At 43.0% G+C, this 14,837-nt stretch overlaps 1 protein-coding gene across 1 annotated transcript in view; it reads left to right on the top strand.

The window, feature by feature from the left end:
* Positions 1-14,837, top strand: part of LOC141984007 (MFS-type transporter SLC18B1-like) — a 39,455-nt gene that overhangs the window by 23,665 nt on the left and 953 nt on the right. Inside the window, exons 8-11 of the mRNA XM_074946955.1 lie at positions 4,047-4,148; positions 5,620-5,711; positions 7,052-7,147; positions 8,035-8,109. Of these exons, the coding sequence (XP_074803056.1) occupies positions 4,047-4,148; positions 5,620-5,711; positions 7,052-7,147; positions 8,035-8,109 (365 nt within the window). The remainder of the gene's footprint in view (positions 1-4,046; positions 4,149-5,619; positions 5,712-7,051; positions 7,148-8,034; positions 8,110-14,837) is intronic.

Below are 14,837 nucleotides of genomic sequence, written 5' to 3'. Positions count from 1 at the left end.
TCTCCTTCCTATAGCCCTGGGGCAGCATGCACCCCAAAGCCCTCATCCCCAACCCTCTGCCCAAGCCCTGAGCCCCTTGTCACCATCCCCACACCCTTAGCTGGAGCTCTCCTCCCCTGCACCTCAGCCCTCTGCCTGAGCCCCCTCCCACACTCCGAACCCCTTGGCTCCACCTCCTGCCACATTAATTTTGTTATGTGCACCAATATGGAGGTGATGGTGCACATAGCAAAATTCATTCCACATATATGTGCGAAAAATTAGAGGGAACACTACTGGACACCCCACATTGGACAAAACCACACTTTTTTTTTCTGCTTCAGGAAAAAATAGACTGTGAAATCCTTAACAAACATCATATCCAGCACAATCTTTCCACTGCCAAGAGGGTAGCTGTACAGTCCCTGAAATCCAACCACTAGATAATGATCAAACCTGCAGACAAAGGGAGTATTGTCGTAATTCTCAACCATGACGACCACATCAATGAGCTTAACTGACAACTTTCCAACAATGCCTACTATAACGAACTCAGAAGACCCCACACCACAATTCACCCAGGAATTTAAAGATACGATCAAATCCTTCCTCAAGCAACTCCAAGAGAAACTCTACAACTTCGTCCTGCACAAAACCACCCCAGGGATCTTCTACATGCTTCCTGTGGTATACAAACAAGGGAACCCAGGCAGACCAATCATACCTAGCCATGGCACTCTTATTGAAGGAATATCCAGACTCATACAAACCATCCTCAAACCACTCACCACACACAAGGTCAGCTTCATCCAGGACACAAGAGACTTCCTGCAAAAACTCTGCAACGTTAACAAGCTCCCTCAAAACACCATCCTTACCACCATGAATGTCACCCCCTCTATACCAACATTTCTCACAATGAAGGCATCACTGCCTACCTCCAAATATCTACAAGACCATAAACACTAAGATATTCACCCCAAACACATCACCAAACTTCTCCATTTCATCCTCACCCATAACAATTTCAAATTCAACAACAGTTTGTTCAAACCATGGGAACAGCCATGGGTATTAGGATGGCTCCCCAACATGCCAACCTGTTCATGGGTCACCTTGAGAGAGAATTTCTGGACAAATGCACCATGAAACCAATGATGTACCAGAGATCCATGGATAGCATTTTCATCTAAACTCCCTCAGAGATTTCCACCACAACTTCAACAAGCCACCACCCATCCACCAAACTCTCTCTAGAACACTCCCTCACCAGCATCAACTTCCTGGACACCACAATCAGCTTAAACAATGGATCCCTACAGAAAACTGTGTACAAGAAACCCACGGATCACCACGCTTGACGTCACAGATTCGGTAACTACCCAAAACACACCAAGAAATCTATCTACAGTCAGGCACTCAGATATCACAGAATATGCTTTGAGGAGAAAGTCCGGGATCCATATCTTATGACACTTAAAACTGCCTTCACCAGACAAGGACATTCCACCAGAGACGTAGATTGCATCAGGGAACAGGCCCCCCAAACACCCTGAGAGAATCTTCTTCAATATGGAAATAAAACAGTCTCTGCACAACCCTAGTTGTCACCTTGTTACAATAGAACTGCCCCCCCCACCCAGGGGGTCCCCTGGGGAAGCACCAGGGTTCTATATATTGCTAATGCTATTATATGTAGGGGAAAGGATCTTGGGAAGGGCAAAGTATGAATGTGGAGTGAAAAATTTCTTTGCAAGTTGAGAGGCCAAAAGGGGAGGCGGGGAGGAGAAAGGAGCAGGTTAACTCAGTGTTCCAGCTAAACCCAAAGATAAGTTGACGACTCCAGCCCAAGGCCACTGCACACAACAAGTTCTCTTCTACCTGCCAAGAAAGACGGGGGTCTGAGATTCCAACCCTGACCAGCTGTGAAAAAGGAGAGCTACTGAACAAAATTGCAGGGGCTGCGAAAATGAGTGAGATGGCAAAGGTCAGCAAGTGAAAAATAACTGTCTCTCATCCCTGAAGTCGGTAAGTGTTTTGGGAAAGCCGAGGAAGCTGCAAAAGCTGGTTTGGACTGGTACAAAGAGCATGGGGGACAGAAGTCCCTGAACGGAATGCCTCCAGAAGAACGAAGGGCTTAAAAATCCTCCCAAGAGCCAGGGCAGGTTGGAGATCAACAGCGGACCCTGGACAATCAATACACGGGACAGAACTCCTGTCCATCCTTCCCCCTTTTCTTCTTACATTACACCCAGGCTTGGCCAGCTTTGGGTAGTACGTGTGTGAGTATGAAAGTGGGTTAGGGCTTGGGTCACTAATACTTTCTTCCTTCCTCTGAGTGACGTGGGGAACCCCCAGCACTCTCTGCTGTTATTTTACTTTATTTTATTAATAAAGCTTTAAAATTTAGTCACTTAGTGTGCTCCTTCATCTCCTCCCCTAATGATTCTGCGGCCTCAGCCTGATCACCTGACACCCCAGGCAGATAGGTTGTGACAGATTTAAGTTACCAATTGCCCCATGCTGGAACCCCTATGGGGTATCATTAAATAATTATAACCCATACTTTGTGAGGACCTCATCCTGAAAGAAATATTTCCTGAATCCCATTTTTTGGCCTTGAAACAACCCCTCATCTCTCCAAGGTCATCTGAAGTAAGCTCTCCACAGACCAGAACCCACCAACTCCAAATGGCACCAGATCCTGCCATAACAACAGAAGCAAAACTTGAAGACACTTCTCTATGGCTACAAGGATTAATACCCCCCACAGTGCAGCCTTCAAGGTCCATGGGTCCTACACATGCATATCAGTCACAACATGTGGTGTACCTCATCGAGTGCACTATATTCCCCAATAACAACTCATAACCAGACAGTCATTATTTTCTCAAATGAACTCACAAACAAAAATGACAAAAGACAAAAACACCATATCACCAGTGGGCGGACACTTTTCACAAAACAATCACTTCATATCCAGGGTGACCAGACAGCAAGTGTGAAAAACTGGGACAGGGGCTGGGGGGTAATAGGTGTCTAAATCAGAGAGAGCCCCAAATATCAGGACTGTCCCTATAAAATCAGGACATCTGGTCACCCTATTCATATCTGACTTCTCAGTCCTCCTCCTCAAAGGAAAACTGGACAGCACCTTCAAAAGACAGAACAATCTTAAATTCATAACTTTGCTAGACACTAAAATCATGGTTTTAATAAAGGCATGGGAATTATGGTTTATTACAACAATCTGTAACCCACTACCCCACCTTTTTGACCTATGAGCAGGGTGTTAATGAGCTACTTCACATTAATGGACCCTTTAGACTATATTGCTAACTACTTATGCTAAACAGTCTGTTCCATACTTTGTATTTAGCTGTGACACTTTGAGAGCCCTTCCAAGACCTGGAGAAGAGCTCTGTGTAGCTCAAACGCTTGTCTCTTTCATCAGCAGAAGTTGGTTCATTAAAAGATATTGCCTCACCCACCTTGTCTCTCTAATATCCTGGAACCAACAGGGCTGCAACAACACTGCAAACAACAACAGAAGGTTTTTTATTACTCAAAAAAAAAAAATCAAATTATAGCTTTTAAATTGGAAAAAAGAAATCTTAAAGGCAAGTCATGCTGTAAAATAAATTCACCTAGTAGGAAGGTACAAATGCTGTAGTAATCTACTATTAACAAAACTAAAAACTGGAGGAGATGTAAATACCAAAGCCACTTGTACTGAACTCTGAGATATAGATTTCAAACACCCCAGATTCTGAGCTGTTAAAATGCAGTATTCTGGATTGGGGGCAAATCTTTGTCTACTTTTGAGATTACACTTGAACCATACATGTCTGTGGAGTGATGGAATCTGATGAATTGAATAGATTTGGGGTTAAGGGGGAACCCCAAAACTACTGCTGATATTGGAGTAGCAAGTATTGAAAAATATATTTCATAAGGAAGTTAAAATTATTGGCTTCAGCCACTTAACTTAAAATGTGAGTCTTATGGAATACTTCAATCATTCTGTGCTTTTTTTTAAAAAAAAAAAAAAACTTTGTATTTTACAGTTCAAATTACCAGCTGGTTATGTGGGTTTAGTATTTCTAGCGTTGGCACTCTCCTACTCCCTGTCTTCACCATTATTTGGGCTTCTAAGTGATAAAATGCCAGTGAGTAAAATCTCTTGTTGCTTGCATAGTGTCATATGTACGTGACTAGCTTAAATATGCAAAGTAAAAAAGCAGAGAAGTCTCATTTCTGAAGGCTTAGACCAAGACCCCAATTCTGCAAAAGGATCCATCTGCCAGGCCTTTACACCTGCACTGAGTCACGTTTTCATCAAGTCAGTGGATCCCTTTGTAGGATCTGGGGCTACACTAAGATCACAAATACACTTGTTCATTATCTTTACTGTTTCTATGTACATTATAGCTGATACACAGCTGGAGTTTTACATGGGCTAAATGGATGATCTGCCTCTTAGATGTAAAGAATCACTACTCCAGGTAGAGCTGGAATTGGGGTGGGGGGGAGGGAGAGGGTGTGGGGTGGTGAACAAACAATAAGGAAATTTAAAAAAAAAAATTTCCCCCCTTCTGGACAAATGTACTGGCCAGCCATATCTTGACACTCTTAATGAAAAGCTCACTATAGGAATATATTTCAAATGAGCTCTGTATATGTGTGGGCTAGGAGGCTTTGGTGACAGCCTTTTACCTTTGGAGATCTTTGTTAAAGCCTTATCTGATCACAAGTGCAAATGTCTACTTATTTTGACATAGTATGTGTCACCTTTTGCTACATAATTGGCTGTCACTGCTTTTCCTGTGGTCTTTTGCCATTTACCAGAGACACTGAACATCCAAAATTAGATGCATGGTCAACTCTGTATGGCAGCAAGCGCTTGATAGTAGTGGGAGCGATTAATATTACATTAGCATCACATGCAAACTTTTTTTTTAAATACTGTTGAAAAGTAGGTCCTGAATCATACTGCTGGTGAAAACCAAGCTTTGGGCCCCTGGTAGCAGAGTCTGCTTGCAATAGAGTCACAGTGACTTGAAATACCTTTACCCTTACCTCCTGATTTTGTCACCTGCAAGCTTCCTGATGTAATCGCCACAGTAGGCACACTTGCCAGGGAGAGGGCATGTTAGGAAATGCACTAATCAGTGCCTCTCCCATACATCTACCTATGGAGCCTCAGTCAGAATGTAAAGGAGTTTTCCCCAGGGGCCACTTTTAAAAGCTTGGGATTGAGGTAATCCAGTTAAACAAATTTGCCTCTAATACCTGTCATATCTGCAGCATCTTCTTACACTGGGAATAGGAGATACTGTGCTGCCATAACTAATGCTGAATGGCAAATGTTAAGTGTAAGGACTCGTACGCTGTTGTGAGGGGGAGAAAATATTAACTTTCTCTAGAAAATTGTTCTAAATCCCACTCCCTGCTTTCACCCACAAGAGGTTTGAACTGCTTCTGAAGGAAGGGAAATGCATCTGAATGAGTCCAAGTATCTTCCTTTCCCTGGTGGGCCAGAAGCACCTTACGCAAATTATTTTTGCGTATGTGCTAGTTTAGCAGATAAGAGTTTGGTTGAGTTTGGATTTCTTTAGACCTTTGATTTCTCTTTCTCAGCACCTAAGGAAATGGTGGTTGGTCTTTGGGGGCTTACTGGCAGCACTGTCCTTTTTCCTGTTAGGACCTGCTCCCATCTTGCACATTGAAAGGTACAGTTTACCGCCTTTTATCTCTAACCCTATCAAGTGATCTTTCCCCATTAATTGGCATTCTGTCTAATTATGACCACTTTATGTAGCCATTCAATACAAGAGGATTTTATCTACTGAGCTTTTGGAAAGAGATACTGTTTTCCTTGCTCAAGCAGCAGAATACAAATGGGAGCTTCAGAATACTTACGTACGGTTATAATTAAAAAATGACTAGAAAAAATAACTCTGTATTGACCTGCATCCTTTGCCTCTTCAGAGTTGTATCTGCTCACTTTAGTCTGTGTGTGGGGTGGAGAATAATAAAGTTTAGTTTTGTTATTACTGGTAAGTCCTCCAGGACCAACATGGCTGTGGGAGAGCAAAGTGATTTATTTGGTTAGTGCTTGGGATGCATAAGCAACTACAGCTATGTCTTCACAGGGCAGGAGGGAGAGTTCCCACTGAGAGAGCCATCTTGATGTTATATCTAATGGGAGACAGGTACTGTGTTTTGATTTATTTGTTTAACCTCCGTGTAGCTAGATGAGGTAAATGCTATAGCCTGCATTTGATGTTTACCTCAACTAACTACACTGAAATAAAAAACTACAGTGCCTGTCTCTCCTTGAATATTCATGACATTAAAATACCGCTCAATGCAAAATCATCTCCCGCCCCCCCCCCAAAAAAAGCAAAGAGCGTCTGTGTTCCATTTGTAAAGCCACCTGTGCTACCCCTATTGTCTTCCAATGATCTATTACATCTGTGAAATGACACTGATGGCCAGGGTTGCAAAGGTGTAGAGCTGGTTGTTTGTTTTTTTTCTAACTTTTGAAGGAGAACATAACCAATTTCAAACATTTGGGGAGGAGGGGTGAGTGGAGGAGAAACTTCAGGAAGTAGCTTGTAGGGTTCCCCCCCCCCCCATCCTCTGTCTCTACACCGATGTAACTGTGGACTGCAGAATCTTTAGTGTTGTGAAACAAAGATCATATCTTGGATTTAACAATCCCAGGATGAATTTTCAGGGTCAGCAGTTGGTAAAACCATTCTCTCTTTATAAACTGAGCTCCCTGCATAAGGAAATCATTGACGCAACAAAAATGGAATCACAGAATTTTGTTGTTTTTCACGAAGTCCATTTTTCAAATTGGAGCTGCACTCTTAAGAAATCTCTTCTGTCAAAACATGCAGGGCTATTTACTGGATGATTTAAAACTAATATTACAGCTAACGATGTTTTGAAGGGAAAACTAATCTCTGAATCATAGAGAACTGGTGTAACAGTCCTAACTAATGAAAGTAAAGTTTAATTTGAAAGGAATGGCGTAAAACTTCTTTAAATGCTTATTTTGCAGCAAACTCTGGATGTTTGTCCTAGTGCTGGTTTTATGTGGCTTTTCCTTTGCGTTGACTAGTATCCCACTGTTCCCTGAGATGCTCAGTTGTGCTTAGTAAGTAATTCTATCTGTTTATATTACTAATAATGGGAAGCTCTGCAAACAATTTCCAGCCACCCTTTCATTCTCTGGGAGGGAGGGGGGAAGTAATTAATTAATTGATCTGAGCCTGAGATGTTGGGTGAATCTTTTGAAAAAGTGACTTAGGCTCTTGTCAAGTGTCTTTCTGGCTTTAAAAAAAAAATGAGCTGGGCTTCTATATCACTTAAGCACTTCTGAATTTTATCTATTGGTAAGGGGGTGTGATGATCTCAGTAGGGTCATGGGGTCCAGCTGGTTTTGGTTGTTTGCATAGCAAGCCATAAGACTAATGTATGTATCTATTAAGGGTCATTGGAAGGGTTAATATTCAGCAAATACCATTGTCTCTGGGAGACCCCACAGCAACAATTCTATCCGCAGGAGTCAGGATTACTTAAAATACAGTTTCCCATCTCTCATGCTGCTTGGCCATAGTGGGCTGAGGTCCTCTTGGTTCCATGTTTAGCCAATGTGTATTTCTCCTTGGAACCAAGGGCTTTCCCCTTTTTCAGACCCATCTCTCTCAGCTTTCCTTCTCCTATACCCCATCACAAGACTGATTGTGTGTGATATTAATATCTACTTATCACACTCTCAAAGGTGATTACACTGTAGTGCTGGGAATCCCACTCAACATTGTCCTTATCTTCCTTCTCCTAGGGAGGTGGTGCCAGATGGCTTAATAGGCAAGACATGGGGGAAAAGGTTGTAGATCCTCTGCACAGAGAAACTTCTCTGTGCTGTAGTGGCTGCACTTGTGTGTATGTTAATGTAGTTCATATTTCCCTGTGGGGGGGACATTCCCCACCTCCCCCAGCAATGGAGCACTTAGTAGAAATAACCTGTCTGTCTTTCTCCAGTGAGAATGGATTCGAGCAGGGGCTAAGTGCTTTGGGACTGGTGTCTGGGCTCTGTGGTGCAGTGTGGTCCCTTGGGTAGGTACACAGTCATGCTCTATAAACTTCTGGTGTTTTGGTTGCTCTGTGTTACTATAATGTTGCTGGGCTGCTTAAGTGTGTAAAAGAGCTGGTTCGCCCTGTAGCACCTCCCTGCTGGCTAAGTATGGCTCTTCAATGTCCTACCTCAATATTCTGTGCTCTCAGGACCCCTTAAGAATGCCACACAGTCCAAAGGTATAACATGAAATTCCCCTGCTTGGGTTCTACTTCATGAAGTCCAAAGACTTTTTTGAAATAAAGTCTCTTCTGCCCAGATTCAAAATAAAGCCGCCTTGGCTTGCAGTCTCTGTCCCCTCAGGTTCAGGGGTTGCATAGCCCTCTTTCTTGGGGGTGTTACCCGGGATTCTTCCAACCCAAAGCTCTTGGTAACTTTTATTCTGTGAGAGGTGGTGTCAGGAAATAGGGGAGACACGGCCCTCCGACCGATAGATGGCTGGCACAAACAGGACAACACAAGAGTGCTTTCACTTCAAGCTAAACTTTACTTAGTCTCAAGAACTTAGACACACGTCCGCAACTGGTTAGTAAAACACCCCCAACCCTTGATAATTACCAAAGCTGAGTGTGGCTCTCGAGTGGCACAGCAGCAGACACTGCCGGTGGGAAACACAAATGCATCCAGAGGGAGAGTCCAGGCCTGAAGAGTCCCCCTACCTCAAACTTTTTCCCCTTATTTATACATTAGTAATAGAATGACATGTCCCTTAAAGCAAACTTGTTAAGCAAGCAGTTTCAATGGTCAAGCAAGAGGTTCCTTCTGATTATCGATTAACCAGGTGTGGGTTTTTCCAGAGTTTGCAGCATTGAGGCCCCAGTAGACATTCCTGGGGCACATCCTGCTCCTCTAAAACGCATGTATCAGCAACTTCAACACAATCCTTATCAGGAAGGATGTGGGTCAAGCTGCCCTCTCTGTGGCACCCAACCCCCCCGCCTTTGTTAAGCTAAACCTGCTGACTTGGCTAATTTACAGCCTGCTGACTTGGCTGCTTTTAGCAATAAGCCATAGTGGTTTCAGGCACTTTACTGGTTTGCCAAAGTATGTGCTTCCAGGCTCCCAGTAGCTTCCTTCAGGGACCGTTTCAGCTGCTGCCTGTGTAATTTTTTCCCTTCTTTCCCTGTGTTGAGAGAGAGAGATCCATGGGTAGCCCTTCCATGTCTCCTGTTTCCCGGATACCTCTTCTTAAGCCTAGTTGGGCAGCAGGTAGTCAGTCACAGGTGCGCTGGACCCTGCTCCCTCTTAAAGGGGCCAGTCTCCCAGTGACAAATTGATAAAGAAAAATCACTTAACTTTTATGCCTGTCATTGTGTTAACCTTGGACCAAAGGCTCATTACTTAATTGCTGCCAGGTGGGCATGTTCTGCAGTGACTCAAAATGTGCAGGAAAGGGATAACAGGACGGAGTCTGAACTAATCTTCCTTTAGATGGTGGTGTCTTTCACATCAAGAAATAATTGTTGGTGACTAAGGCTGGGTGAGCCTGCACTTCCCCTGTGTGTGGTTACTTCTTGGCTATCAAAACTCTTGGTGTGTGCTAGTTTAAAGACTGTGACCATGAACCTCCCAATAGTACGGGGAGGGACGCTTGTGCCTGAGATGAAGGATATAGTGATGTTCCCATCACTACTCCCTCTGTCTCCCCCTCCGCTCTCCTGCCAATTGCCACCTTTTCCCCTTCATTGTCTGGACAGTTTGATGTGTGGCTAATTTGGCATTTTGAGGGGGTGTGTGTGTGTGGGGGGGGTGTGTGTGTGTGTGTGTGTGTGTGTTTGTGTTCAAGGCTGGCTCTAGACCAAATGGCGCCCCAGGCAAGGAGTGCCTTTGGTGCTCCTCCCCTCATTTGTTAAACTTTTGAAAATTTATATATATAAAAATTTTGCATTTGTAGACCATTTCATGACTTTGATGCACGATTTGCATGCATGATTTATCCCTGTCATATAAGACTTGCATGCTAGGATCTGTAAATCTGCATTTATTCATGCCATATATAAAAAATGTTTTCCTCTAAGCTTATAGAAACTTTTTAATTTTAAGAATAACTGAAGTATATGAACATCACAAAATTGAACTGTGCACCAACTCTGGGTGGAGCCGTATTAAATAGTGTTACAATAGGAGACAGCCTTAGAATGTTAACTCTAGTCCAGGGGTCGGCAACCTTTCAGAAGTGATGTGCCGAGTCTTCATTTATTCACCTCTAATTTAAGGTTTCGTGTGCCAGTAATACATTTTAACATTTTTAGAAGGTCTCTTTCTATAAGTCTGTCATATATAACTAAACTATTGTATGTAAAGTAAATACGGTTTTTAAAATGTTTAAGAAGCTTCATTTAAAATTAAACTAAAATGCAGAGCCCCCTAGACCAGTGACCAGGACCTGGGCAGTGTGAGTGCTACTGAAAATCAGCTTGCCATAGGTTGCCTACCCCTGCCATAGTCCTTTAGTTCAGAAGGTCACTTTTCTCACCTCTGCCCTCGTGAGCTGAAGCACAGTGTCGGAGATCCAAAGACTGGCCAATGGCATTTTCAAGCAATGAAATAGCAAGCGATGTCAGTCTCTCATTGACCATCATTAAGGCTAAGATTTAGTCATGGGTATTTTTAGTAAAAGTCATGGACAGGTCACAGGCAATAAACAAAAATTCATGGCCTGTGACCTGTCCATGACTTTTACTATATATATACCCCCGACTAAAACTTAGCAGTTCCTGAGCCCCCAGGACACAGCTGCTGTGGGGGCTCCCCAGGGCCAGTGTGGCTGGCTGCAGGGTGCCCGAGCAGCTGGCCCCGGGATCAGCCTCACTGGCCACTGCAGCTGCAAAAGTCACTGAGGTCACGGAAGGTCACAGAATCCGTGATTTCCGCTATATCCATGGCAGAATCGCAGCCTTAGCCATCGTTGATCAGATATACATTTTAATGAGCCTGAGCTTCAAAAAGCTATGCTTACCACTCGTGACTGTGATCGGCACTGTGAGCAGAATCCTCAAAGCTATCCACACATTAGGTAAAGTGTCCTTCAGCTTTGCATTATGAATGAATTGGAGAACTTGGAGTGAAGAGTGCTTCCCATGTTGCAAAATGTGATGGATGTTGTCCAATTCGACATGGAGGTCTTTATCATTGACATCCGAACATACCCCATGTGTCTGCATCCAGTGAAGATCTGTATAATTGTTCGAGTGTTTTTCTGTCTACTGGTAGCTTACTAAGGGCATACAAAAAACCCCAGGTCTTTTCATGGTACTTCATTTGTCCAAATCTTTCTTCGATGGATACTTGAGCAGCATCAAGGAGTGAGCAAAAAAACTCCCTCCTGAATTTTTCTTCCGAGCTTCCCATCACCTCATCTCTCCCCTCATAACCAAACTCTCTCTTCTTCCAATGAATACAAGTTTCCTTGAAGACAGGCTCAACTCCTAAGTTTTCTGCCATTTCTTTGGCAGCAGTGATGGTACCTTCAAATGCATTATATCTGTATGCCACAAGGAAATCAAGGCAGCTCCTTGTCGAAGTAGCAGCGGTTGCGATGTCCATAGACTGAGTTTGTAGTGCCTTGCTTACAACATTTACTTGGAACAGGATATTGTGCCAAACCACAACTGAGATCAGAAATTTGAAGTCCGTGATCTGATTTGCCAGGCTTTGCACCTCGGGTCGGATTCTGGCCTCGGCTTTACTCGACTGCACCTGTTCTATCAGGGCGTCCTAAACCTCAGTCACTTGGTAGCTCACTGGCCTTCTGTTGTCGATACAGCTCTCCCAGTGAGTGTCATTTAGCAGCTTCATGGTCAGATTTGTCACGTTATCTATGAGGATCTTCCACCTGATAGCTGATGCTGAAAACAGGATGTATATCCTTTGCAATACTCTGAAGAGAGATACTGATTCTAAAGAAGATGCTGCTGCCTCTGACACAATTAGGTTGAGGGAATGGCAACCACAAGACATGAAGAAAGCTTTTGGATTTAGTGCCAGGATCCTTGCCTGGATGCCACTGTTTCTTCCCTTCGTGTTCACGCTGTTGTCGTAGCCTTGGCTGCGGCAATCCTGAAACTTTATTTTATTCTCATTCAAAACATTCATAAACAGTTCTGTTAAGCTTTTTCCAGTAGAGTCATCCACAGACTGGAAACAGATAGATAGTGTTTCTTTACTTGGATACAGCCTTCCTTATCAACAAATCTTACTGTAAATGACATCTTTTCATTGTGACTAATGTCAGGACTGCAGTCCATTATTACGGCATAGTACTTCGCTTTGTCAAGCCGCATCAATATGTTAAGTCCCTTCCTTTCCATAACGTCAATCCATTCATTTTGAATTGTTTTGCTACAGTAATGGTCCATAGCTTCTTTATGAACTACTTGATGATGTAGGTGCTCACTCATGATGATGTATTTCCCAAAGAGCTCTACCAAATGGAGGAAATTACCATTAAGTTGTTGAACATATATGCCAAGCCCCAGAAAGCCAAATTATTCTTTGCAAGTAATTTTGAGATCAGACGCTTGTGCACATTCCTCCAGTGCTGGGTTAGTACATTTAATAATGCGCTCGTTTTCTGTGTGTCTGCATTTATTCAGCTTGAGCCTGGACTTAACCTCCATCCATTTGGAGTAGGCTGTAAAATGTCTGGATAACTTATGTTGCTTCAGAGTATCAGCTAAATTATGCTGGTAATTGTACCTGGAAAGCACAAGCAATGATTTGGTTTTGTCAAATATTTTGCAACAATAACAGAACAATTGGTCAGTTGATTTTGAGTAAACTAGCCCATGTCAATTCAGTTTCTCACCATTCTCGAGCACTCTTTTGCAGCATGACTTTGAAATGTGTCATTTCTGCTCATTTACTGGAAACATCATATCCTCAATTTTGCCCGGCCCATTCAAAATTGTTCAATCAATATTGGCAGAGTTTTTAGGTTTGCTGGCCATAAAGCAGGATCTGACGTATCAATTTGTGGTGTGCAGTTTTTCTCACTGCTGTTTCTGTCATCGTGCCAGTCTGATTCTTCTTTATCATTTCTCTCGTTTTCATGTAAAACAGTTTTTTTTTCTTTCACATTACGCTCCTTTTCACGTGAGCCACATTCTTTATCATTGCTGTCCTTTTATGCCTCCAGGAAAACTGGGCGATTCTCCATCACTTTCCTCACATTTCCATTCCCTATCTTCAGGTAAATTTGTTAATTCCTTAGTAATAGGACTTCAATCATTTTACGTTTTGCTCCTCAATTTCTTTGCACTGGGACAATTGCTACTACCTAAAGCCCAGTCTATATTGTTCTGTTTCAGATATTTTCCCATTAAATTTACACCTTGCTGCAATCTAGATTGCAACTGAGCTTTTCACTTCCTATACTGAGCTCCTGAAGACATCTTTTGGGGGTATCTTTTATTTTCTATGGGGGAAAACAGACCATATTGGGGAGAGCAAAAGTCTATGTTCCGCAGTCTTAGAAAGTCATCAAACATTACGTGTTAAGCATAGCAAAAGAAGTAACAATATTTCTTTTATATTGTTGCTTAGATAGGGGTTCAATAGATATCTCTGGTGTCTCATTAAATATGTCCTTTATTAGTTGCTCTTCAAGTCTTAAAACACAAGTACACTTTCACAATCACACAATAAAACAAGGTTCACAATATTGTAGCTGAGCTCTCACTTCACTTGGTTTTTATATGTCACTGACTGACACCCCGCTCCTTACATACCCAGGAGGGCATGGCTGGCAACATTCTAGGAGGTTCAAGGAAAATGTAATTCTCAAAGTCTGGAAGGTTCCACAAGATTCTAGAAAGGTCCAGAACATTCTAGGAGGTTAGTGAAAAATGAATCCACGTGTGGAATACCTGAAACATTTTACTTCAAACATTCTATTTTCCCTTTTTGTCATTTAATGAGAAAAACAGCACCCTGAGCCCAGTGTCCCAAGTCCAAGTTGCCTGGGTCACCTGCCCCTGAATCCAGCCCTGTATGTATTTGGATAGAGAGGAGGGGTCCCAGAGTTTCTCACCCAGTTGCTGCCACCAAGTGAGTGGAAGCAGAGGAAGACGTGAGGTATGCCACAGCCAGTGCTCTGCCCGCCCTGCTTGTGTTGCTAGCAGCACACAGGCAACAGCAGCACAAACCATAGCTTTGGACAGCATTTTCCAGGGTGTTAGTCTGCCCTGATTTATCATCAGCAACTGATGGGATTTAACGGAACAAGAGTGGATGCTCTCTGCTGAGTGACTGAAATGCTGGATGTCCTGCTTAGAGTTGAGAGCAATGCTGGGTATATGACAGCAGCCTGGTGGATGTAGTAAAGATGTGTACAGTGCAAGGTCACCTGTACCAGTCCTCCCCTGTTGCTAAATATGTCTTTAGGTTGTGTAAACTGAACTAGCTTTTTACAAGAAGTGAAGTTAATTGTAAACAATAATGTTGTGTTACTGCGTGAGAATGATACTGTACTATGCTTTCAAAAAAGCGGAACACGCACTATTCACATGGAAATCAATGGACCTTGCAAGGTTCTCAGCACCTCAGAATACCAGGCCCCTGCATAAATAGTCTAACTTTGAACACAAGGCCCCACTCCTGCATTGAATTCTAGCACAGACCTGGGCATGGTCCCATTTAAATCAGTGGGACTCTGCATGGACACAGGAGTCAATAGGACACAAGTCTGAAAACATAGGTTAGTTTTATA

The sequence above is a fragment of the Natator depressus genome, chromosome 3, assembly GCF_965152275.1.
Source record: "Natator depressus isolate rNatDep1 chromosome 3, rNatDep2.hap1, whole genome shotgun sequence".
Lineage (NCBI taxonomy): Eukaryota > Metazoa > Chordata > Testudines > Cheloniidae > Natator > Natator depressus.
Note: the sequence above shows the minus strand (reverse complement) of the source record. Positions and strands in the feature narration are given on the sequence as shown.